Source organism: Maniola jurtina, chromosome 3, assembly GCF_905333055.1.
Source record: "Maniola jurtina chromosome 3, ilManJurt1.1, whole genome shotgun sequence".
Classification (NCBI taxonomy): Eukaryota; Metazoa; Arthropoda; class Insecta; order Lepidoptera; family Nymphalidae; genus Maniola; species Maniola jurtina.
In genome coordinates this window covers 295570-320585 of record NC_060031.1, presented here as the reverse complement: position 1 = coordinate 320585, position 25016 = coordinate 295570, and the positions used below count along the sequence as shown (strand labels likewise).

The following is a 25016-nucleotide window of genomic DNA, read 5'->3' as shown; positions in this document are numbered from 1 at the left end:
AGACCCTATGGACCCGTGCATATAATATGATGCCATATTATGGATCCATAATATGGCATCATTGTGACTAATGGGCCTGCAAACATCCACTGCTAAACATAGGACTTTCCCAAAGAGCACCACATGCTAATGGCAATGGATGTTTAATGTTTATATAATGATCATAAATCATACTTTTACACGATTATTTTGGTCAAAATACGTGACCTGTTCATAATAATCTAATTTGAATACAAATGTTTTAACATTGCAACGTGTTTCAGGTGTGACATCATTGCCCAGCATGACTCCATCAATGCCGAATCCATCAGTGGCTGATGTCGAAGCGAGCGATGCGCCTGTGCAGCCTGCTGAACCGGTGATGCCAGAATCAAAGATTACCATCAAAGAGATTACGCCCGTCTCCGAAATCCCTGTTATAACCAATGTTAAGATAAAGGAAATATTGCCGTCCCCTAGCATGGAAGTCGCTGAATATTCCTCATCAAAATCACCACTTATTACGAGAGAGGCCACATCTGAAAAGAGTCCTTCGAGCGTCGAGTCAAATGAAAGTATCGAGAAATCCGATACTAAAGACGTGTCATCACTTTCACCAGAATTGTCCACAACATCTAACGAGAAATCTGCTGAAATTAAAAGAAACGATGATCCGTCTCCATCCAAAATAAGTCTTTCTACTCAACAAGATTCAGAAATTATTTTCGAACCTAAAATTCCTAGCATTATTCCAATGATGGGAGGTCCCTCTGTTGCCGTACACCCGGAGCCCTTGACCACTAAAGCTCCAATACTTGAAGAAGAGGATTTGGATCATAATCCTGCGTTTCCACCGATTCCTGATGATTTATTTTTAGTTATAGGCAATCATGAGGAGGAAACAATTTCTGATCAAAATGTGGATAGTGAACATGTGCCAATAGACCATGAGGTCATAAGTGTATCGAGTGTGCCAATTTCTACGGAGGAACCAATTTTTAAGGAAACTAGTGGATCGACAGTTGGTTATATTTCAGAAGCGGTCTTGTTTACAAAAAATAATTTACAAGAGATGTCTTCCGAGACTAGTACTTTAAAGGATTCTGTCAGCACCGTACAACCATCTTCAACTTCAAGAGAAAACTCTATGTTGAACATGAGATCAGTGATCCCGACAGACATTTTAAATGCTCCTTCACTAATCGCCGATGACGTCACAGGTGACGTGTTCGACGTTACTGAAAGTGCAGTTACAACAGGAACTGTCAGTGATGAATCGTCTCCAACAGAGATGACCGATACTGATATAGCACCTAAATATTTAAATAACGAAAGCCAGTTAAATATTGAAGAAAATATTTCTGAATCCAACTATAATGTTTCAACGACTTCTGAACCCGTACCAAAAACATCGGAAAATATACAATCAATAGATGAACCCGATCAAATGACTAGCACTTTGTCTAAATCTACAGAAATAATATCAAGGACTGAATTCAGCTCTATACCTATTGAAACTAGTGATCAAAACCCACGTGAAACTTCAGACAAAGATAATAAGGATAAAATTACTGTTTCTACACCAGATTCCTTGGAGGAATCAACTTCTATATCACCATTTGGAGGTGATAAGGATAACACTGAATCTAAAGTTACACTATCTGAAATAGATAACCAGTCGTTTGAAAACGGAGAGACCACGGAATTTATACTGACATCTTTCGATTCTCAAGAAAGCACGACAGAAGACGTCGAGTTGATTAAAGTTTCATCAGACACTGATAAAAGCTCAGCTATAGTTGAGCCTCCTCGGGCTAGAAACAATAATGTTTTAACAGATCTAATAAACTTAGTAGGCGATGTCGCATCCATCAGCGATCATACAACAGGGCCTAATACCGAACGTCAAAATTCGAACCCGACTACTATCTCTGACTCTGAGGAATTAATTCCAGTCAACGTTGGTTATAAAAGTAAAAACAAAAACTGGAACTTGAATTCTATCACTGAAGTACCATTGAAGAATAAAGTAGCGGTTCCTATGATGAAACAGAAAGTAGTAGAGATCGAGGAGGACTCCGATACCATCACCGATTCACCTCCGCCATACGACAAGGTCGAACCGACGACAAAAACGCCCATAATCGACAACGTTTCAGATGATACACCGGAAAATAAGACAGTATCGACAGACAGAAAAGACTTTGAAATAATAACAAAATCTTACGTGCCAACAATCAATAGGCGGCCAACTAAAGTTGTAATGAAAAAGAGCAATGAGAAACCAATATCTGAGGACTCTTCCAGTGAAGATGTCGCTACGTCAACAGAGGTAGCTTCTGAAAGCAATGCCAGCTCTTTCAACGAAGCCACCAGTGTTTCAGACGTCAGTGCAACCAATTCAAACACTGAGGATAAAATGAAAGAAGATACAACAGAGTTGCCGAACACCACTCAGTGAGGCTCGCGCGAGCGACTGTCGACGGAACCTCAGCTTCAGCATTTGTAGTTATAAAGTTTCGTTCTTGAAACTATAAGTTACGTAGAGACTATTAGGTTTATCGATTACGAAGACCCTGTCAGTTAATTTAATTGTCAATTGGTATCCCTGCAGCGTAACGCGGTCGGATTCATATTTATAATGTAAGTAGACGCCAGACGATCGGTTGAATTTATTAATTGTATTAGCTGGACAAATTATTTATAACATTCTAGATGATAGCGTATCGCGGGACGATGTCGAGTGCGAGTCGCTCGACCGCAATGCGACTAAAGAAGTACTAGCTTTTCGTGTTAGAATAAGTAATTTATTTTAGTGACAGTAACGTGAGTAGAACGATTGATAAGTAAGCAACTAAGCTAGTCATCCTGTGACGAGGCGAGCGGCGCCTTCTCGAACGCCACGTTGCCATTTCCACTAGCCGCTCGTAATAGAGCAAGATCTCAGGACCGCCAGACCGTACTTACTTTATGAGAAAAAGAATCTGTGGGAGAGAATAGTTTTAGTGTATACTTTTAACGTACGTATAAATGCAAGCTGGTGCTGATATGGCCAAATTACAGGTATCAGCTGCTAAAGGTACGACAGTAAACGCTGAGTGCTGATTTTTATGTATGTATTTTTACAGAATATTATTAGTAATAAAATTAATATTCAGTACTGCCAGCTACTTCCTTGTCTCGCCAGACGCCTTAGAGCTCGCAAAAAAAATAACATATTTGATCATACTTATAATCTGAGTCGTAATTTTTATACTTATTGTGATACTCAGATAATATACATAAAAAGCACCGCTGACTTTAAGAAAAGCTGTATTATTTTTTAGCGTACCTTTAGCAGCTGATACCTATAAATGAGTCGTCAACACAAGATAGCAAATATGCGTACGTTAAAAGCACATGCTAACACTACTCTATCCCACACATTTTATTTCTTAGGAAACAAATAACGTCTGGCAGCACTGGGATCTCGTACCATAACTATAGTGGTGACGATCACTCCGCAAAGACCTAGTTCCTTTAGGATGAAGTGAGATCATATCCTTAGTCGACTCTGACGCGGGACCGTTTGGCCCTTCGAACGAATGTAACAAAGTAGGTTGGTACAAAACGAATTTGATATAAAATATTCAACCTTATGAATAGTCTTAGTTCAATTAGTATACATGTGATTGCACATAGCCTTTATTTACTGCACTTTTTATGATATTATATCGAGATGAAAGGAAATTTTGAAGGAAAGCTTTTTATTCCTGAAAGGCTCAAATATGTTGTAAGAGTGTAAAGCATGCAAATATTTTATGGACATTTTCTTAACTCCTCTATATTGTGTTAGCTATACAGGGTGTAATTGGAACGTTAGCAAAAACTTAGCGCTATTATAATACTACCTAAATACGATACTAATAACCATTTGCCCTACACTTAAACGTTTTAGTGATTTATTATTTTTCAAATCCGCAATGTATAGCGTGTGACATTTGCACGTCATCAATCGGGATTTGCTCGGGATCAGTGCCCCGCCTACGACGCGGATTGACCAACGCAACGTTCGTTGACCTCTAGCGTCAGACGTTTTATTTGCAATACATTGCGGACTTTTTAAATGTACAGGTTTTTTTGTGGTTTCTTATCACTTATCAGTAATCATCAGTACCATCACCTGTGTTCGTTTTTGGTATCGTACTAATTACCTCCAGTATTTCCGTCGTGGCTTCAGTTCGGTCAGGCCAGGTTCGGTTCGCTCCGCTTCACTAAGTTGAGATCCTGGATGCTCCTTCTTGCTCCGGAAGACCTTATCTTTTCCCGGGCAATAAGCGCATGTGCTCATTTATGTTTTATTTAAAAGTATTGTTTTTTTACAAATAAAACAAATTAGACTGAAAATTGTTTGTTTCTTATTTCCTGAAACCTAAATCCTTTAACCCTACTTAGCCGATCTACATAGAGATAAGACAACTGCGCGGGAAATATTATAGTATACAAGTGTGTGCAAAAACAGGTGCACTCTACTCTTCACTCTCATATCCCGATGGGAGGGAAATCCGAAACGATCGGAGAGAGAGCAGACGGGTGACGACTTTAGGTACTCCCCGAGGCATGTGTTGCAACACCGCCAACTTCCTTACTCTGGGCCTACTGAGATTTTAGTATCCCATTACAAGTTAGTCCTTTACGACTTAGTGGTAAGTGATGATGCAGTCTAAAATGGTAGCGCGCTAACTTGGAAGAGGTGTGGGTTTCTACATTCTATACGTCATCTTACCGGAACGCATAATCGCTTGGCGGCACGACTTTGCTGGTAGGGTGGTAACTACGTAACCACGGCCGAAGCCTTCCACCAGACCAGGCCAGAGATAATTTAGATAAAGTCCTAAATTGCCTTTACCGGGAATCGAACTCCCGACCTCCCAGCTTTAAAACCACTGCGCCAGGGAGCTCGACGAAACCTTGATTTTCGTTTGATAAAATCCAAATCAAAATATTATAATTATATATTATATTAAATAATAATTACACTTTAATAAGTACTTTTGAATCGTCAAAGGCATCTGCATAGTCAGAATGCCTTTCCTACCGAGAAGAACCAGCGAGAAACTCGGCGGTCGCTCTTTTCAAAATTTGATACCCGATATTATGCCATGTACTTAATTGAAATTCCGCGCATTGCTGGAGCGAGCTGCAGCCTGCAGGTCAAATAGCTAAAGACACCAATGGCCGCGACTGGTGGCGCCGCCATGGTGTAATAATGAAATATTGGCCTAATCTTGACGCTTGCTTGCGTATATCTACGCGAATGATGGTCTAATGAGGGAGCTGTTACCCAATCGCAGACGGAGTGACTGTCGACGCAGGTGACCTTTGACCTCACGTCGCAACAATGTCGCTCTTATGTAGCCTATTAGGTTCTAGAAACGCGTTGACCTAGCTTGGACGATTAACTCTGCACGCGTGCTCACAATCTTGGCTTCCAAACACAAAAAGAGATTTGTAAACGATGGTATTTCGAAGTAAGTAGGTACTCGTATTAGGTATTGATGTGTGGAAATTACCAGGCGCTTTTTGATGACAGTACAAATATCGGTCAAGTGCGAGTCGGATTCCCACACGAAGGGTTCCGTACCATCGTACAAGATATACCTAAAACCTTATTGTAGAACTCTGCAAGTTAATAACGGTCTGCCTCATCTATATGTGATTTAGTGAATTAAATTTTTTGCAAACACATTTAATTTTTTTTTAACGCCCTGTATAATATGTATAGCCACGAGGCTCCCATGGCTACACAGGGCCCCTAGCCCCCGTTCGACAAAATGGACAATATTGCGATTTTTAACAAAATTGCTGTTTTTGGTTGCATTTTCTCGCTATCACGCTCTTCTATATTATAATAACTAACCTCCGACCCAAAAAGAGGGGTGTTATAAGTTTGACGTGTGTATCTGTGTACCTATCCCTGTATCTGTGTATCTGTCTGTGCCATCGTAGCTCCTAAACGATTGAACCGATTTTAATTTAGTTTTTTTTGTTTCAAAGGTGGCTTGATCGAGAGTGTTCTTAGTTATAATACAAGAAAATCGGTTCAGCCGTTTGAAAGTTATCACCTCTTTTCTAGTTACTGTGACCTTCACTTGTCGAAGGTGTTATAAATTTTTATTTTACAGTTGTATACTCTCGACATTTATTTTCGATGTATTTTCTCACAAACGCAGTCATAGTCATCCACAGTCTAATGCTCAGTCATCATTATACGACGAGCCTCGCTGCATGTATAATGAACTTATAATAAAAGGTTCGTTGTAAGATGAAGAAGACGCACTAGATAGCTACAGGCTACAGTAAAAGCTCGGCAGGTATGGGAGTGAAGTAACCGCGATTGCGGAAACAATCGCCGGCTGTTACTGGCCGTTGCAACAGGCTGCAGACCTACCTTCACCCGAGAACATCACTAATTAGACACTCATGCACTTTGCCTTTCTAACTTTGTTGCTGTAGGTTCATATTTTAGCCCGATTACATGGCTTTGCACTTGGATCGGAGCGGGCTAAATAACCGTGATAGCCTAGTAGGAAAGACGTCCGCCTGCTAATGGGCAGGCCGGGGGTTTGATGAATAGATGTGCGTGCCTGGGACGCACATCTATTTTCCGAAGTTATGTGCGTTTTAAGCAATTCCTGATAAAATAGATGGATGGATCACTGGCTTTAACAATGCCTGATAGTCATCCGTAATGCTCTCAAAGGTCTGCAAAACGGCACTTAGCCAGCTTAGGTAGGTATATCTTGTGCGATGGTACGGAACCCTTCGTGTGCGAGTCCGACTCGCACTTGGACGGTTTTTTATGGTTAGTGTTTGTGTGTAAACGCGCTGCGCAGAGGTTTCCTAATACTTGCTCTGCCCATTAGAATGCTATCGGGCACAATATGAAAGTATTTGGGAATCGTGAGTCGTGACGTCACACGCGGCTCGAGGCGCCACACTCGAATGTATCCGGTTCTAGTAAAAGCATTGGTGACATGAATTGTTACTGTAGGTGGAGTTATTGTATGTTGTGAGAACGAGTTATAAGTCAAAACTGAAACTCGAACTCAAAATCCCGTGGGTACTGTTTGATTTTTCGGGATAAAAAGTTGCCTATGTCAATTACAGGGACGCAAGCTACCTCGGTACCTGGTATGGGTCTTAAGGAATCCCGTGGGAACTCTTTGACCAAGTAAATACCATGCTTACGAGTACCTAAAAGTTTTATTTGCGAGTGTCGAAATATGCGGCATAAATGGACGTATTTTTTCATTGCGTTGACTTGGATGCTCGATTTTGTTACAATTCCAAGGGACTGTAAACCTATGGGAGTAATATTACTTTATTTCAACTTGATATCTTCATGCGTTCCTGAGAAAAAGGGTTTTGGTGGACGGACACACAGACGGATATGAAGTGGTCCTAATTCCTATAAGGCTTTTTAGACACAACATCCGATTCGGGTCCAAGAACTCTCGATCCGAAGTAGCTGTATCACTATTTTGTATGAGAGTTAAGCACCAGGTAGATCCGAATCTCGTTTTATGACATCGGAAATCGGAAGTTTGGGTTTCAATCCCTTGCCACTGAGTTATTGAGCTTGTATCATATGTAGAAATTGTATACAATTACTCGAATTGGGTATTTGGGTACTAAATTCGAAAGAATATTCCACACCTTGGCCACAATAGTTTGATGATGATTGAGTTTCTTGCTGGTTCTTCTCGGTAGGAACGGCATTCCGAACCAGTGGTAAATTACTTGACGATTCAAAAGCACTTGTAAAGTTTTATTTGAATAAAAATCTATTCTATTCTATCCTATTCTACAAAAGCCAAAGAGCATAACTACCTTAGAGGCACGATTTTTTCCTTTCGTGAGATTTTAATAAAAATAAGGAGAAATTTTTTCAAACACACTAATAATCATTTGCTTAAAAGTTATAACACTCTGTTTAAAGTAAATTGATTACGTGATGGTCATCAATAAATTGCTTTGGGATCAGTGCTTCAGTTTTGGCGAGTTCGAGATGAACAACATTCGCGGTAAGTAATTGGTTCAGTCCTTAACCGGTGGAGAGCCACTAAACATGCGACGATTTTTAAAAGATTGATTAAATTAATGTCACTTACACAAGCAAAGATATATAAAACTCCAGATACTCTTGGACTCCACTCAGCATTTGCTGCGCCTGTGTCGGGAACGCAGGCACAGCGCTGGTCTTCCGTGGAGCCAGAAGTTACTGATAGTATAAAAGATAAGATAGAATATATGAATATGTGGTTAATAGATTATGCTGAGTTGGAACCTTTTTTAGTGTTATACCACACATAACAGAGTTTATTCCAGCGTTTCTTCTGCTTGAGGGGTTTTGGCTATAATGCTCAAGTGGAGGAAGTGCTGGGATAACCAACTCTTAGCTGTTATGATGTGCGGCACAATTTACAAAATAAAAGTTTTTCTTTCTTTTCTTTCAAATAGGCAGATCATACAATCGTATTTTAAAAAGTGAAGACAAAGATACCTGTGTGCGTGACACATACCTATGCGTAGGAATACATGCACAGGATACAATCTACATAAACGTTGACGCGATTATGTGCTCGATAGTATGTTTTGACAACGAAAGGTCAATAAACACAGCATCAACAAAGGGTTGCAAGAGGCGCGAGAAAGAGTTGTCTTATCGATTGTGCTTGGGCTAGATATTTAATTGCTCAAAACGCATATATCTCCGAAAAGTTCGAGGTGCATGTATAGAATCGAATCCCGGACTTCTGGAATATGAGGCCGACTCTTAACCAATAGGCTATCATCGTTCTTCCAATTATACTTATGTGATCATAATATAAATGCTTTCAAGAACTCATAGTGAATCCTATGATGAGTTTTATATTTCGTAGCTCCACGGAGGAGTTGCGCAGGAGTGGAATCCGCGGCGGGTGGCGCGGGGCGGGACGGTAACGTGAAAGTGCTCCGTGGGGAGCTTCGCCCAAGAGGGGGTGTCTATATGAGCAGGGCGATGGCGCGCGGGCCGCACTTGGTAACCTAAGTAACTCCTTACGCATCCAACATCTGTGAGTTGTATAGTTTAGTGTGAGTACCGTGGTTCATCGTGAGATATTCATTAAGAAGGTAATTATACTGTTTTGTGATTTATGTGTTTTTGTATATATTATGATAATTGATAAGTAGGTATCCTTATTTTATTCATTTTCCAAATCTGTTAAATTGTAAGACAGATTAACTTAAAAAAATCAAATTAGAAGTTAAACGCTTGAAATGTATACAGATAAGTAGTGAATTTTGAACGCTTTCCATATATCTAATCGGAGTTTGATTCCTATTTGAATACTAACCAATCAAATTCAATAAAATTTTGCAGACATATTCTAAAAATGAATATCTGTATCTTTGTTTTATAAATTTAAAAGAATTGTTATGGAGTGTTAGAGTGAAACGGCCTCAAAGATTTGAAAGAAAAAATCAATCCTCTGAAAAATGAGTAATTTAAGGAAAGGATGGAATTCGGAGTTATTTTTTGTGTTTACGTTTATGAACTTACATGATAATAGATAGGGCTTTTAAAAACTAAATTAGAAAATCCGCAGAGATTTAATTGTTTATGACGTCATTTTATTTGTGTGTGTGTGTAATTATAAAAGTAACTTAACATATTTTAATTACTTCCTTTATAGTTTCTTTTTGAAAGATTCTTAACTAGATAGCTCTTCAATTACGACTGACTACATTCATTTAAAGTTGATAATCATCTCAGTTTTAATTAGTTCCTATAGTTGACGTAACATTAAAATACGTGTTTACATAAAGTGACCATTTAAAGCTTATATGAGTGTAGCCAAGAATATATGTACTTTTTATTTTATAAACTCAAGTTAAAATTTACTGTTTACGATTACTATTTAAACTAAGTGATGTAGATAAAATGTAAAAGTATATGTAAGTGGAACTTTCGCATATGAATCTGATACATATATTGTACATAATATACTCGTATCTCGGTCGATTATTATGTAACCGAAGGAAAATGATAACATCTCGAATCACCGGTAACGTAGCAAGCCTGCCGGGCGATTCAGAACACTCGATTCGGTAAGTTACCGTTCGATAAGACGTATTCTTCATTGAAAAATACGTCTTATCGAACGATAACTTACCGAATCGAGTGTTCTGAATCGCCCGGCTGGTATATCTAGATGTCTGTATGTATAAAAGGAAAAGCTGACTGACTGACTGACTAATCCATCAAAGCACAGCTCAAACTAATGGACTGCTACTGCTGAAATTTGGCATGCGGATAGCTATTATAAACGTAGACATCCGCTACGAAAAGATTTTTGAAAATTCAATCCCTAAAGGGGTGAAACAGGGGTTTGAAATTTATGTACTCCACGCGGACGAAGTCGCGGGCATAAGCTAACACTGTACAAACTTTAATGATGTTTTATAATTATCATGCTCTGAATAAGTTCTATCCAAGTATGGAAACAGACTTGAAAAAAACTAAATTAAAATCGGTTCACTCGTTTAGGCGCTACGATGCCACAGACAGATACACAGATACACACGTCAAACTTATAACACGCCTCTTTTTGGGTCGGGGGTTAAAAATAAGACATTTAAATCAATAAGTTACAACTTGCAAGTAGATAGGTACTAAACTTTTAGAATGTCCTCCACTCAATAGTCATTTATTAATTTATGTAGGCCTCCGAAAAGTCAAGACTGGTACACTGGTTGTATAAACCATAGCCTCTCATGGTTTATAGAATTATTTCTCTAAACCGGCTTCTTACTTATAAGTAGGTAGTAGGTACCTAGAGTTTATCTAAGTTTTTTATAGAAACTACATAAATGCAGATGTTCTGATTCTTAATATAGATTAAACCGCTAGCTTTATAAGGTAGTTATTATGCAGGTGAATCAGTGTTCTTGTGTTCATTAAAATAAGAGCGGCCTAAGTAGACCACGCTGGCCCAGTGAGGATTGGTAGACTTCACACAAAATCAAAATATTTTTCATTTCATTAAACTTTTGCTAGTACTTTTGAATCTTCAAATGAATCTACACAGTTGCGGAATGCCTCTCCTACCGAATAACCAGCAAGAAACTCGGCGGTTACTCTTTTCAAAGAATTGATAGCGAGTTGTAGGGCGTGTGGTCGCAGGTGTTTAAAACGCACATACTTATTACGAGTAGCTCTGACAAGTTATAGGTGCGTGCCCGGGATCAATCCCCGATGAATTTAATAAAGATATCTTATGCGTAAGCAATTAGGCATACTGTTAGACTTAGGTAGAGACAGTTTACCACCCGTTTTTAGGCCTATAGAGTATCTATAGACTATCATTAGCTAATTAACAATTAATTCTGAAAGTTACATCGAGCCCTGCGGACCCCCAAATAGGAATTGAAGCCTTTACCAACTAGGCTATTACCGGTTATATAACATTTTCGATAGTGAATTCCAATAAAAATCAGTCAAGTGCGATTCGGATTAGCACACGAAGGGTTTCGTACCATCGCAAGAAATAACACTTTTTTATTTTTTCGATGGCCGTTCTAAATTTTTTTTTATTCAAAATCACAATCATTTATTCAAAATAGGTACTATTGTACACCTTTTGATAGTCAGTTTGTTAGATTTGAAAGATGATATAGTGGTGATAATTAAACGATGGTTCCAAACGCGCCCAAGTTTGAGAAGAATCCACAACAAACTCAACAGGGTATTGTTTTTTATTATCACCTCTTTACATAATCACTTATACAAAAGTTGTTATAGCGGCAATGGAAATACACATTCTGTAAAAATTTTAATTCTCTATCTATGACGGTTCACGAGATACAGCCCGCTGACAGACAGACGGACGGACAGTGAAGGCTTAGTAATACGTTCTCGTTGACACCCTTTCAGGTTTGGAACATGGAACCTCTCAAGAAGTCAAGGTTCCGCTTTATTATTACCACAAACCCCATTCGAAGCTTTCTTTCCCATTATATAGTCTATAACCTATACATATTGATAAGAGAATGGCAAATGAACATTTTGAATTCACTTGCACGGCCAGGATCGTGAGTGCGCTTTCTCTCGGTGTTCTTTATTTAAATAATTTATCAGTTTGTGTGCACGTTTCCTCATAGTTACGCAAGTAGCTGTCGCGCTCTCGTTGCGTTCTATCTATCCAAATTGATGTTACTAGAGTCAAGTCATTATAACATATTATGTTATGCGAGATGACTTCTTATTACATAAATATACATTTTTATGCAATATTTTTCCGGTTCATTGATGATCTGTGATTTGTGGAAATATGTGTAATATTTTATGATGAAACTAGATGATGTTTGCGACTTTATCCGTGTGGTTGTAGGTGTTTAGAAATCCCGTGGAAATGTGGATTTTCCTGGATATGAAGTAATTTATACTTATTTGTGTCCGGAATGCAGGCTATCTGATCAAAACAGATGATGACTGCGAATTTATAAACCTGAATTTAGGTTTCTCAAAATCCCGTGGGAACTCTTTGACTTTCCGGGACAAATAGTAACACATGCCCGTCTTCGGGGTGCAAGCTATCTCTGTACTTTTCATCAAAATCGGTTTAACGTGTGGGCTGTGAAAAGCTAGTAGACACACTTTCGCGTTTATAATATTAGTATGGATAGAAATATGGATATGAATGGCATAATATTATTGTAAATTGAACATTTGAAAAGAGCAACTGCTGAGCTTCTTGCTAGTTTTTTTCGTAATGCAAGGCTTTCCGAACCAGTGGTAGATTGTTTCGACGATCTACCATGCACTGGTTTGGAATGGCTTGTGATGATTCGAAAGCTTACCTTTGTAAAAGTTTATTTGCATTAAAAAATCTTTCTATTCGATTGTATTCTAACATGTCACATGGTTTTTGCCTCGTTACACAGGTATCTTGTGAAACAATGAGGTCCGTGGTGCTGTGCTTGGTGCTGGTGGCGGTGGTGGCGGCGGCGGCGGCGGCCCCGCAGCGCGACGGTGCCGTCTACAGCAAGGAGGCCATCAAGCAGGCCCAGAGCACCCACCTCATCCCCAAAGACGCTGTCATACACAAGGTATATAATCATCAATACACGTCCACTGCTGGACATAGGTCTCTTGTAAGGTTTTTTTAAAAAAAAACCCGTAGGAACTCCTTGACTTTCCGGGGCAAAAAGTAGCCTATGCCCTCCTCTGGAATGGAAGCCAACTTTGTATTTTGTATTCAAAGTACTAATGAGTATTTTTGTAATCACCCAGGTACAAGAAGGCGTAGAAATTGCAGCTTACGAGTCCATCCCCGGCAACCAAAAGATCAACCTCTACGAGATCCTCGGTGACCAGATACCGTCAGAAGTGATCAACAACCTCCAATCCCAGATCGACAACGTGGGCCAGCACTAAGCCCCGCTGTAGAACATAGGTAGTCACAGTTGGATACCAGTAACCGAAATACGAGACATTACCTACAGATGTTTATATACAACATTGCTAAAGGAAAAATCAAGAATGGAAAAGAAGAAGAACTCATGAGAAAAAGAATCGTCATATCTATGGAAATTCCAAGAAAATTAAAATGTTATGAAATAAATAAGCAGAACAAGGTCTGCACGAATGCCACGGACACGTACGAAGCGATTTGCCTCCTCGTTTCTAATTCGAAATATGGAACGCCCTTCCGGCATCAGTTTTCCCTTCCTATCATTTTAATGTGGGCACCTTCAAGTAAAGAGTGAATAGGTATCTTTTAAGCTCTATCTTAGACTGTATCATCACTTGCCAGCAGGCCTGATTGCAGCTAAGCGTTAGTTTGTAAATTAAAAAAGTTCATTAGTAAGTAGGTACGACGAAAAAAAAAGTTGACCGATGGTATGGTTCAAGCTTTCTCCAAATCTTAGCAAAAGTTGTACACTTGGAAGTCGAAAGGAAACAAAGACAAACTTTTTTATGCTTTTGCGGCTACGCTTGGTCAAGCAAACTTGAAGATAGTCAGAAGCACCTTCCTGCCTACTCCGAACTCCTGAAATCCTCATATCCTTATCCTTCTCACTTCTCTATCGGAGTTAGTTAGAGGCATCTTCCTTCCTGCTCCAAACTCCCAAAACCTTCATATCCTCATCCTTCTCCACTCCCTCGATCCACTGACCTCTGGGTCTTCCTTGGCATCTATAACACTCTGGTTTGCTGTTTGGAATGGATATAGTCATCATCGTCAACCGATAGGTGTCCACTGCAGGCCGCGTGTCTTGCGCCGCCGCCATCCAGCGGCTCCCTGCGACTCGTTGGATGTCTCTGTCCGTCTATTGAGAGGTTTTCCAACGCTGCGCTTTCCGAAAATTACATCTGGAAGATAAAATGTATAAAATGTAATACTATTTAGTATTAAAAACTCAATACTAAGAGAAAATCTTTTACTGAATGCGTAAAAATATGAAAATTCTTAAATTTCTGTTACTGGTTTCGATTTGTAAGGGCCGTGGGTCCACCCTGTTGATTAATGTTTAATTTATTGGTGTCGCAGTAAGCTGAGAATGTGATAATGTAACATCTTTTATATGTTTGTAGATAAAGAGTTTAATAATAAATGGTCGAAATCAATACCTTGTTTTATTGCGATTGCCTATACTTGTGGAATTATGTAAGTCGTGGCAGTAGACGAGAAGGTTCAGTATTTTATTTTGGTTTTGTATAGTTACAGCCGAAACTAATCATAATAGTTAGTAAATCTGTAATCCGTCAATTATAGGTTACTTCGAAACATTTTAGTACTTTTAGAACTCTATGGGAAACGTTGTTGTTGGTCAAAAATTGTTATGGTATGGTTTCGATATGATATGGCATGGTGGTAGAATATTTTTAACCGACTAAAAAAAAGGAGGAGGATTCTCAATTCGTCGGAATCTGTTTTTTTTTGACATTATAATAACTTCATAGCTAATTCATCTACTGACTACGAATAAATTGAGATTATTAATAACAGTCGAATGTTGCTGTAAAAACTGAAATAATTTAATGAATAGGAGTTCTTATAGTGGTAGTAGTTCTTAGAGTTGGAATAAGTAACTAATTGTCATGATCTATCTTTGTTCAAAACAAACGATTTCTTTCGTTATTGTTATCATGAACTTTTGACTATCTCTCATATTCCTCATCACTGAAGGTGAACCTCTTACCATGACCATCAAATTCTATGGACATTATTGATACGGTGAGCTCCCAGTACTTTCACGTATTTGATAAAATAAGAACAATGACGTTTTTGCGGAAGCTTTGGTAACAAGTGACAAAGTAGGTATATGAGATCATGATCAAGGTAGGTACTCTCATGGGAGAAAAATCTTGCTGAGATAATTAGTTTTAATCTATAAATACATATATTTCATTTATAAAACACTTAGGTAAATGAAATAATACTATTATTTATATTCTGTACATACAAAGCATAAAATTACAAGGTTGCAATAAAATACGTCACCTCGAGTATTATGTACAACCTTGAGAAATGCCTTGAGCTTTTTAGTGAAGTACTATAAGAATACCAGAAGTGAACCTCAATAAAAATATAAGAATGGATAAATATAACCCTTATTTGCATGATTAAGGCTTGAGACTCAACAAAACTAAGTTAGCGCATTAATACCAGATTGATAAAATACGTCCGCACACTAAGATCGACCGAACCAAAGTGAGTAGAACTCTCACAGGCCATTTTCAAGATAGTTTTTCGAGGTGGCGCCACGGTTGCGTTCCTAAAAACATTACCAACAGATGTCACGTGACTTCCGTTCAAAAGCGCGGCAAACATGTGCGATAACACGGCCGTCCTGTGCACGCCTCCGTCCCTGGATGGCGTTTATGTCTGGTGCAGTTGCTGAGAACAAAAACAGCAATAAGAAAATTTGATTTGGCTATTTTCCGAATACCAAGACGTGGCCTCCAATCTACTATCCCATCAACGGCCAGCAACCGGAGGTCCACATGTTCCAAATTCCAATACGTGGCCTCCAATCTACTATCCCATCAACGGCCAGCAACTGGAGATCCACATGTCCCGTATTCCAATACGTGGCCTCCAATCTACTATCCCATCAACGGCAAGCAACTGGAGGTCCACATGTCCCATATTCCACTACGTGGTCTCCAATCTACTATCCCATCAACGGCCAGCAACTGGAGATCCACATGTCCCGTATTCCAATACGTGGCCTCCAATCTACTATCCCATCAACGGCCAGCAACTGGAGGTCCACATGTCCCAAATTCCAATACGTGGCCTCCAATCTACTATCCCATCAACGGCCAGTAATTGGAGGTCCATCCAACAAGAACTTCGAGAAATTTAACCAATTAAACAAAGGGATGTACGAGCTACTTGTATATCTGATACGTAGACTTATTCTGAACTGTTCCATCGGCGGCCAGTTCATCTTACTATAAATCTTAACTTTTATTGTAATTGTTTAATTCTACACGATTAAATACCGTCACAACTTTTATCTTCGTAACGATAGACAAGTGTGAAGCATAATGCACTAGACATTTAAGATAAGGTAAAAATAAGGCTCATAGTAGGTACTTTAAAATAATATCAATCAATCCAAGAGCCATGCGATGCATTAAAATGGTATTATTACTTGAAAACATCTTAGGCCATCTCTAAACGCTTGTCACAAGTACATGTCATGGGAACGACCCATCTCCTATCATATTCAGTCCGTCGGTGGGTATATTTTATTTGCTAACAACTCGGTCATTAATTTTTTTTTTTTTAGCTCGGCTTGTCCTGATCATAACAATGAAGAGCAAAAGAACATTCGTATTTAATACGATTCTAATAAAAGTACTAACGGAAATCTTAAGTTAAAATGAGACTGACTCGATTGAAATCTTTGTGGCTAAAGTAAGTCACATGTATACAGTATACACATTATAAGCACTTCCCTTTTATGAAGTATAAGAAGCATTATTAAAAACATAAGTATGTCTAATTGGTAACTGGCATTATAACGTTTCTCAAAGCATTGAATGTGCCTACGTATCAATACACTGGCTTGCATATCTCACAAGATCAAGTCTAAGTCGGTATGTGAGAGTAAGAGTTACTTACTGTGCTCGCAACTTATTCAAAGAAAGTGCCTCATACTACAACACATACCGACATCATGAACACTAGTAAAAACAAACTGGAATGGTCTTACCAAACAGCATAAACAAACGCTTAGCAGCACTTATCATATTGCCTCATGAGACAGGCAGCAAATCTCACTGAGACGCCACGATGAGGTACCACGTACGTTTCGCAGCAACGTGCGTGGCGTAGCACCACAGCACTATCGACATGTTACGGCAAGTGACAAGCCTCGCATCCACGTGGAACGCGCAGTATTGCACCGGAAATTTCAAAGAAAAACAAGGTAAATGTGAGCACAGAGTTCAAATGAAGGAACTCTCGTTCGGTTAAGTACGTCTGTCTCTATTATGACAGGTGTACCTGTTCACATAACGATTTAAGACCATATTAAAATCAATTTCAAATGTTATATCGAAAAACTCAATAGGCAACGTCTTAAATATTAGATTTTTACATTTGGACTGAAAGTAACCATTCACGTTCTGTTATTGCCAACACATGTAACGTCCACCGGTACCTTCAACGACAGCATAACGCCGGTACTGAATTCTGAGACGCTATGTCTAATTATTATTATTATTATTTTTCAAAAATTTACATTATTGGTACTTCACAAAAAGTTACATTAGTCATTAATGGATCAAGGTTGACTGATTCTGAACGTTTATCAAAACAGTCAACATAACGTGGCCATATTTTATTTTTATCAAACGTAGGTAGGTTTTCACGGAAGGTGACAGTAATAGAAATGACACATTAATTTACCGGCTTCTTTCTTATTTTCTTAATAGACATCGGACAGCGGAAGAACCAAAACTAGTTCACAAAAACCGTAGGATATCACGGTTTGAACGGAAATAATTTTTCAGTTTTACCTACATCGACAAAAAATCTACTGTCACTAAATTATTATTTATGGCAGTAGCCTAAACGTGAGGGTATGTGATAACCCTTAGTACTATGACAACAATCAACAAATTTAAACATTCGTTAAGCCACACACTCGTTTCCGTGGAATATTTTCCACACCAAACGTTGATATTGAAAATATGCGCGTCAAAGTTACAAATGAAATAGTAATTAGACCTTACTTTAATCAACGAAGATGTAGGTAGATGTGCGGCTAGCAGTCGATTCGTCGCCACGCACAATGTTGGTACCTGTACCACTCGTTAGCGCGGGTACCGGGCAGCAGCGATTGTCGGGTATCCACGCAACCCGTAAACGTAGCTCGGACGACGGAGGTGACAGTGGAAGGATAACACTTTCTTACTTGAATCACGTTTCCGTTTACCACAATGCGATTGTTCGTACATTGAAACAACACTTACACAGAATTTACAAAAAGCAAAACTACTACGAAACTTTAAAAATCAAGTTTAAGTACTTTATTTTGATTAATCGATTCTAATGTCGGTCAGATGAACCAAAAGCGAGTGGGCAATTAGGTTACGATCCCACTTCTGATATAAGAATACCAGAAGTGAACCTCAATAAAAATATAAGAATGGATAAATATAACCCTTATTTGCATGATTAAGGCTTGAGACTCAACAAAACTAAGTTAGCGCAATAATACCAGATTGATAAAATACGTCCGCACACTAAGATCGACCGAACCAAAGTGAGTAGAACTCTCACAGGCCATTTTCAAGATAGTTTTTCGAGGTGGCGCCACGGTTGCGTTCCTAAAAACATTACCAACAGATGTCACGTGACTTCCGTTCAAAAGCGCGGCAAACATGTGCGATAACAGTACCCACTTACCAACTTCAAAAGTCTCAGGCATGTAGGCTTCACATACATAATATTATTCAAATTAATAAACTTAATAAAGTTGTGATAGATATTTTAGAATGTAAGGGTAAAGCCTATACATATGATACCCCACTTGGTATGGTTATCTTAGTTTGAAAATTGAAAATACTAATTTATTACTTGTTCATGAACACATTTTATTTTTGTGATGTAGCCACAAATTCACGGTTTTCGGATTCTTTCCTTCACTTGTGCTATAAGACCTACCTACCTGCCAAATTTCATGATCTATCGTTACGAAAGAAATATTTTCACCTTCGATGTACGTATGCTAAACGATGTCAATAAATAGTTATGTGAAGGCTATAATTGTTGAAAGGTTTCATCATTAATTGTATAAATAGTAAGACGTGTCTACAGGCGGTATGTTAAGCACACGATATAGGTATTTTACAATATAAAACCATGATACCCTTGCGCAAGACACTTAAAAGCTTATTCTTAGATAGTAATTAATATACGTAGATCCCACTTCTGAACTTTAATAAAGCGTGAACGCTTACACATACTCGTACATGCCAGTATAAATTACTAGATGATGCGGGATGCCTTTGACTTCATTTTAAATCCCCGCGCTTTAGGTTTTTAGATATCCCGTGGGAACTCTATGATTTTTAGGGATAAAAAGTACCGTATGTCACTCTCCAGGTCTTAAATCATTATGCATGCAAAAAATCACGCTGATCTGCTAGGTACTCCGTTGTGGTGTGATTGAAGGATAAATCAATAAACAAACACACTTTCGCATTTATAAAATGGGTTGCGGTTACTTAGGAAATAAGAACTTTTTGATGAACCCAAGATTAAGAAACATTGCAGGCACACGAAAATTCCTACCATCCTAAAGCTTATGTTGATTACGAAAGATGCATAGATGTCTCTCAGAGATATCAAATCAATGTGGAAGCTTGATTTGATATAGTATATATATAATATATATATAACCGCGTTTAATAGCCTCATCGGGTGACAGAAGGGCTGGCTCATTTTTTGCGCAACGGATCAGCCTGGCTGTCCAACGCGGAAATGCAGCCAGTATTCTTGGCACCATTCCACGCGGGCATGATTTGTACAGTAATTAGATAAGGCTAGCTTTAAGTTTTATTGTAATATTTTCACACATTAATTATATTATTCCAAATTGAAAAAAAAAAGAAGCTTGACAGAGGATCAGATTAAAGTTTATTGACACCAAGATGATCGCTGCACGTGCGTTCAATACAATTCGATGGAGGTTTTTTTATACTGATGAATGATGATTGTATCTGTTATAATTAAGTTCTAAGGCATTTTAAGTCGGAAAATTAAAGAGTTCCCGCAGGCATTTTAAAGAACCGAATTCTCACGGACTAAGCCGCAGGTATCATATATTTTTAAATATAAATAAAATAGAAAAGATTTGAAAGCCGATTCTCGAGGAACTAGGTTGTATTTTCCATCATCACGATAAGCTCGTTTTTGGGTGCGCGTGCGCATACGTCGAGGATTACGTACTATTGCATCCATTGCGACATCGTGTGCCGATCGAATTATAATAAAATATCGTTGCGTCGTGCGGCGATAAGGAGAAAGTATGTGTGTGAGGGCACACGACGACATCTCACGTAAAATATAAGAGGCCAGTCAAAAACAAATATTCAAAACTTCAAGGCTGTACCATATTATATGACGGTCTCTACGTACAATCTCCTATTTACAAAAAAAAATTGCAAATCGGTCGAAAAACCTCGAAAAAATCAGTGTACATGCATTGAAAAATAAATACGGGCCGAATTGAGAACCACCTTCTTTTTAGAAGTCGGTTAAAACGGTTTAAAATAGGTGTAGGTATCTATACTAATAAATAATATATGTATAATGAATCATATTCTACCACGAAATAGTCATGCATGTATAATGCATATAAGTATTTTGAGAAACGTTTCGAATTCATGTATTTAGTTTCAATCAATAGTTTTTGACAGTTGACATAATATGAACAGTTGACATTACAAACTAGATGATGCCCGCAACTTCGTCCACGTGGATTTAGGTTTTTAAAAATCCTGTGGGAACTCTTTGATTTTACGGGATAAAAAGTTGACTATGTCCTTACCCGGGATGTAAGCTAACGCTGTACTAAAATTCCTCAAAATCGACGTTGGGCCGTGAAAAGACAGACACACTTTCGCATTTATAATATTAGTATGGATTAGTATGGATATGGCGAGAACTTTCTCAAAATTATGCACTATTGTTAGTTTTACGTGCATAGTCCTAACTGCCATTTTATGCTGTACATTATAAACTGTTGTAGCTATGGGAAAAGTTTGGCGTTATTTTTGTTGAACTAAACGATGGGTTATAATAGTGGTCATGGAAACTAAACAGTGGATTATACGTAGAGAGTAGAGACCGTCGCTATCAAAACAACTTTTTTTTTAATTTATACTATTATTATATTATTTATTTGGCTGCAATCAGAGGTGTTAGCAAGTGATGATGCAGCATAAGATGGAGCGCGCTTCCCTAGAAGTTGCCTTTCACTCTTGAGTTAATGGTACCCATATTAAAACTTAGGCATTTGCTGCGAATAATTAGGTAGTAGGTAATTGAGGTAAGTATCTAGTGCTGCGTGCGTAGACTCTAGTCTGTAGAGCGTAGTTCATACTTATACCGATTTACCAAAGATATCACGAACAATGGAAGGAAGTAGTAAGTACTGGAGCAAAACTTGTAACAATATCAGTTAATCAGATGCAATGATGCAACCGAGTAAAAGTTGTTAGCAGCAGGCGGCAGCCGGCAGAGCTATCAGATTTGATATTACATGTACCTACAGAGGTGCGACGAAGCCGTCTATAGTCCGTTTTTTCCAAGCTTGCTTAAAAGATAAACAAATCGTGAAACTTTCTCGAAGAAACGTTTGCGATTCGCCTGGCATTTTAGACCTTCTGAAGTTTAACGGCCAACAACGCGATGTTCAACGGCGTTTCCCGTTAAACGTAGATGTGGCCACAATCAACGTACAACGGCATTCATAATGCCGTTTGGCGTTAGACAATTTTAACCGATTCAATTGGCATTCAAGTATGGCCACTCAGTTTAACGCGTTGATTATCGCGATAATTGTGGCATTGTTGGGCATTGACGTTAACCTTAATGTAGCCGCAATATTACGCACTAGCTGATGCCCGCAGCTTCGCCCGCGTGGATTGGTCAGATCCCCTGCAGCATCAGGATTGAGGAGTTGGAATCCAAATTTTTTATGAAACAATGTCGCAAAGTTCCTCTATCGATTAAAAAAAAAATTACGCAAATCGGTTCAGAAATCTCAGAGATTTCGGTGTACATAGGTAGAAAAACACAACTCCCTTTTTGAAAGTCGGTTAAAAAAGTAGCCTATGTTACACCCTGGTCAATCCTCTACTCGTCTGTGAAAATCCCGTCAAAATCGGTTCAGCCGTTCCAAAGATTAGCCTTTTCAAACAGACAGACAGACAAAAATTTTAAAAACGTGTGATTCAGTTAAGGTATCGTTCAAATAACCCTATGAGCTTAATATGAGGTAGTTATTTCGAAATTACAGACAGACACTCCAATTTTATTTATTATATATATAGATTTCAGCAGAAGAATCGTGCGGTAAGTGCGGGACGAAGTCCTATGTTGAACGGTCAGACTACTGTACCTCTCTTTACACTGTGGTGCTATAACTATCCAATCCTGGTCAGGCACACGAATTCTGGACTTCGTCTGTGTTGGTGTTAGCTGGCGGGCGTGCTCTGCCTTTTTGAAGTGTTTTTTTGTTAAAACTGACTGGAAAGCGCTCTAAAGGGGTGCCGTGCGTATGTCGGCGAGTGCCGGCACAGACGGGGTCCATACTTGTATAGTTTAACTAACTTGTTACAAATAACTACAAACTTGACATTGGCTAATCTTTGTAAAGCCAGACGAAAGAGAAAAAAAAACACGAATTCTTCTTAACCATAAAACATACATAGTGACACTGGAATATTTAGTGGTTTTTAATTCTAGATAGTTCAGTCGGATTTCATGCGAGTGCCTAAAAAAAGGAGCGTACCTAATGGTGTCAGGGTCCATGCATGTTTCTTTATTTCACCAAGATTTCTAAATACCTGAACAGATTTGTATGTATGGGGTATCGTAAGTTAGGGTAAAGTAATTTGATAATTTTTTTTTATTGTTTTAAATTTTTGACGAAAATTAATAGGTATATAGTGGCTGTGAAGCGCCATTTTCAAACTTTTTAATAGCTATCTCTATGTGTGCTGAATTTTAGCACGATCCATCCAGTGGTTTGCGCTGTGCGGTGATTGATAAGTCAGTCAGTCAGTCACCCACCTTTCACTGTTATACTTATATTTGGATAATTAGCATGTATATTTTGAGTGTAATTTTCAGTAGATACCTTGCCCACTTTCTCACTGGAATCATCTTTTCAATCGCTGGGAATTCAAATGCAGACTACGTTGAGAGAGCAACTACTGTGAACTAAAGGGAGTCTAAAGAAGTAGCAAACGCCTATATCTTACTAAATATTATAAAGGCGAAAGTTTGTATGTGTGTATGTGTGTGTATGTGTATGTTTGTTACTCCTTCACGCAAAAACTACTGGACGGATTTGGCTGAAATTTGGAATGGAGATAGATAATATCCTGGATTAGCACATAGGCTACTTTTTATCCCGGAAAATCAAAGAGTTCCCACGGGATTTCGAAAAACCTAAATCCACGCGGGTGAAGTCGCGGGCATCGGCTAGTTTAAGATAAATATGTATACTTGTCTTTCATAACTTGGAAGAGTGAACGCCAAAGGAGGACGCTCGAGCTCCATGCAATATTCATATAAAGCGATTCATTACCAAATTAGACGAAGTTATGGTAAAGCACCGTGGACCTTCACCGCGTAGGGGAAAAGCTACTCGTCTGCCAAATTATTGGACCACGTAGCCCAAAAAAATATATTAATTTAGTGACATAATCTACATATATAAGTAGGTACCTACAATTTTTTTAGAGAAGTACATAGACACCATGGCATTCATGCATATATAGCATGTGTAGTGTGCATTGGTTTTTTGATTATCATCTTGATCGACCCATTGCTGTTCCACTACTGAGCATGGGTCAAGTGTGGATTGGTAGACTTCCCACACCTTCGAGGAATCTATACTAATAAATAAAATTGGGGTGTCTGTCTGTAATTTCGAAATAACTACGTCATATTAAGCTCAAATGGTTATTTGAACGATACCAACACTGAATCACAAGTTTTTAAAATTTTTGTCTGTCTGTCTGTCTGTCTGTCTGTCTGTCTGTCTGTCTGTTTGAAAAGGCTAATCTTCGGAACGGCTGGACCGATTTTGACGGGGTTTTCACAGACAAGTAGAGGATTGATCAGGGAGTAAAATAGGCTACTTTTTTAACCGAATTTCAAAAAGGGAGTTGTGTTTTTCTTCCTATGTACACCGAAATCTCCGAGATTTCTGAACCGATTTGCGTAATTTTTTTTTAATCGATAGAGGAACTTTGTGACAACTTTCCCACGGGATTTCAGACCCTAAATCCACGCGGGCGAAGCTGCGGGCATCAGCTAGTACGAAATAAGTACGATCGCTTTTCAAAGGATGTGATTTGAGTCTGAAACCTTTCATATTTAACTCCACATCCGAACAGTTAAGTTTATTATGGAGATTGTCTTCGCATGAAATAGCAGAACTATGTGTCGGATGGGAGCACTGTGTCTACTCCGAAATGTGTTGCTTGATTATCCTAAGAATAAATTGAGATGCAGAAAACTAGAAAGATAGTTGTAGAGGCGACATCTGTGAACGTCGTCCAGAACTACATAAGTAAAACTACATAAGCTTAATGTGGTTGGACAATGTCTACAATTATTGATCGTAGCGACGTAATCCATAAACTTTTTCGGAGATGGAGTTACTTGACATTTTTTTAAATAAAAGGAAAATATAGTAGGTAACCTTCATCCGCGTGGATTTAGGTTTTAAAAATCGCACAGTGGACT

General features: G+C 38.6%; 2 protein-coding genes and 1 long non-coding RNA gene across 3 annotated transcripts in view; 2 read left to right on the top strand and 1 right to left on the bottom strand.

The window, feature by feature from the left end:
• The window catches only part of LOC123881049 (probable GPI-anchored adhesin-like protein PGA55), a 73937-nt gene extending 69572 nt beyond the window's left edge, over positions 1-4365 (top strand). The window contains exon 6 of the mRNA XM_045929595.1: positions 264-4365. Coding sequence (XP_045785551.1) covers positions 264-2440 — 2177 coding nt within the window. The 3' untranslated portion in view covers positions 2441-4365. The remainder of the gene's footprint in view (positions 1-263) is intronic.
• Positions 1-25016, bottom strand: part of LOC123881079 — a 283317-nt gene that overhangs the window by 128859 nt on the left and 129442 nt on the right. The window contains exon 2 of the long non-coding RNA XR_006799404.1: positions 12154-12158. This is a non-coding gene — a long non-coding RNA (uncharacterized LOC123881079). The remainder of the gene's footprint in view (positions 1-12153; positions 12159-25016) is intronic.
• On the top strand, positions 9053-13769 carry LOC123881076. Its single transcript, XM_045929640.1, has 3 exons — positions 9053-9135; positions 12949-13113; positions 13298-13769. Exons 2-3 carry the CDS (start codon positions 12964-12966, stop codon positions 13439-13441), a joined length of 294 nt encoding a protein of 97 aa, XP_045785596.1. The 5' UTR covers positions 9053-9135; positions 12949-12963; the 3' UTR covers positions 13442-13769.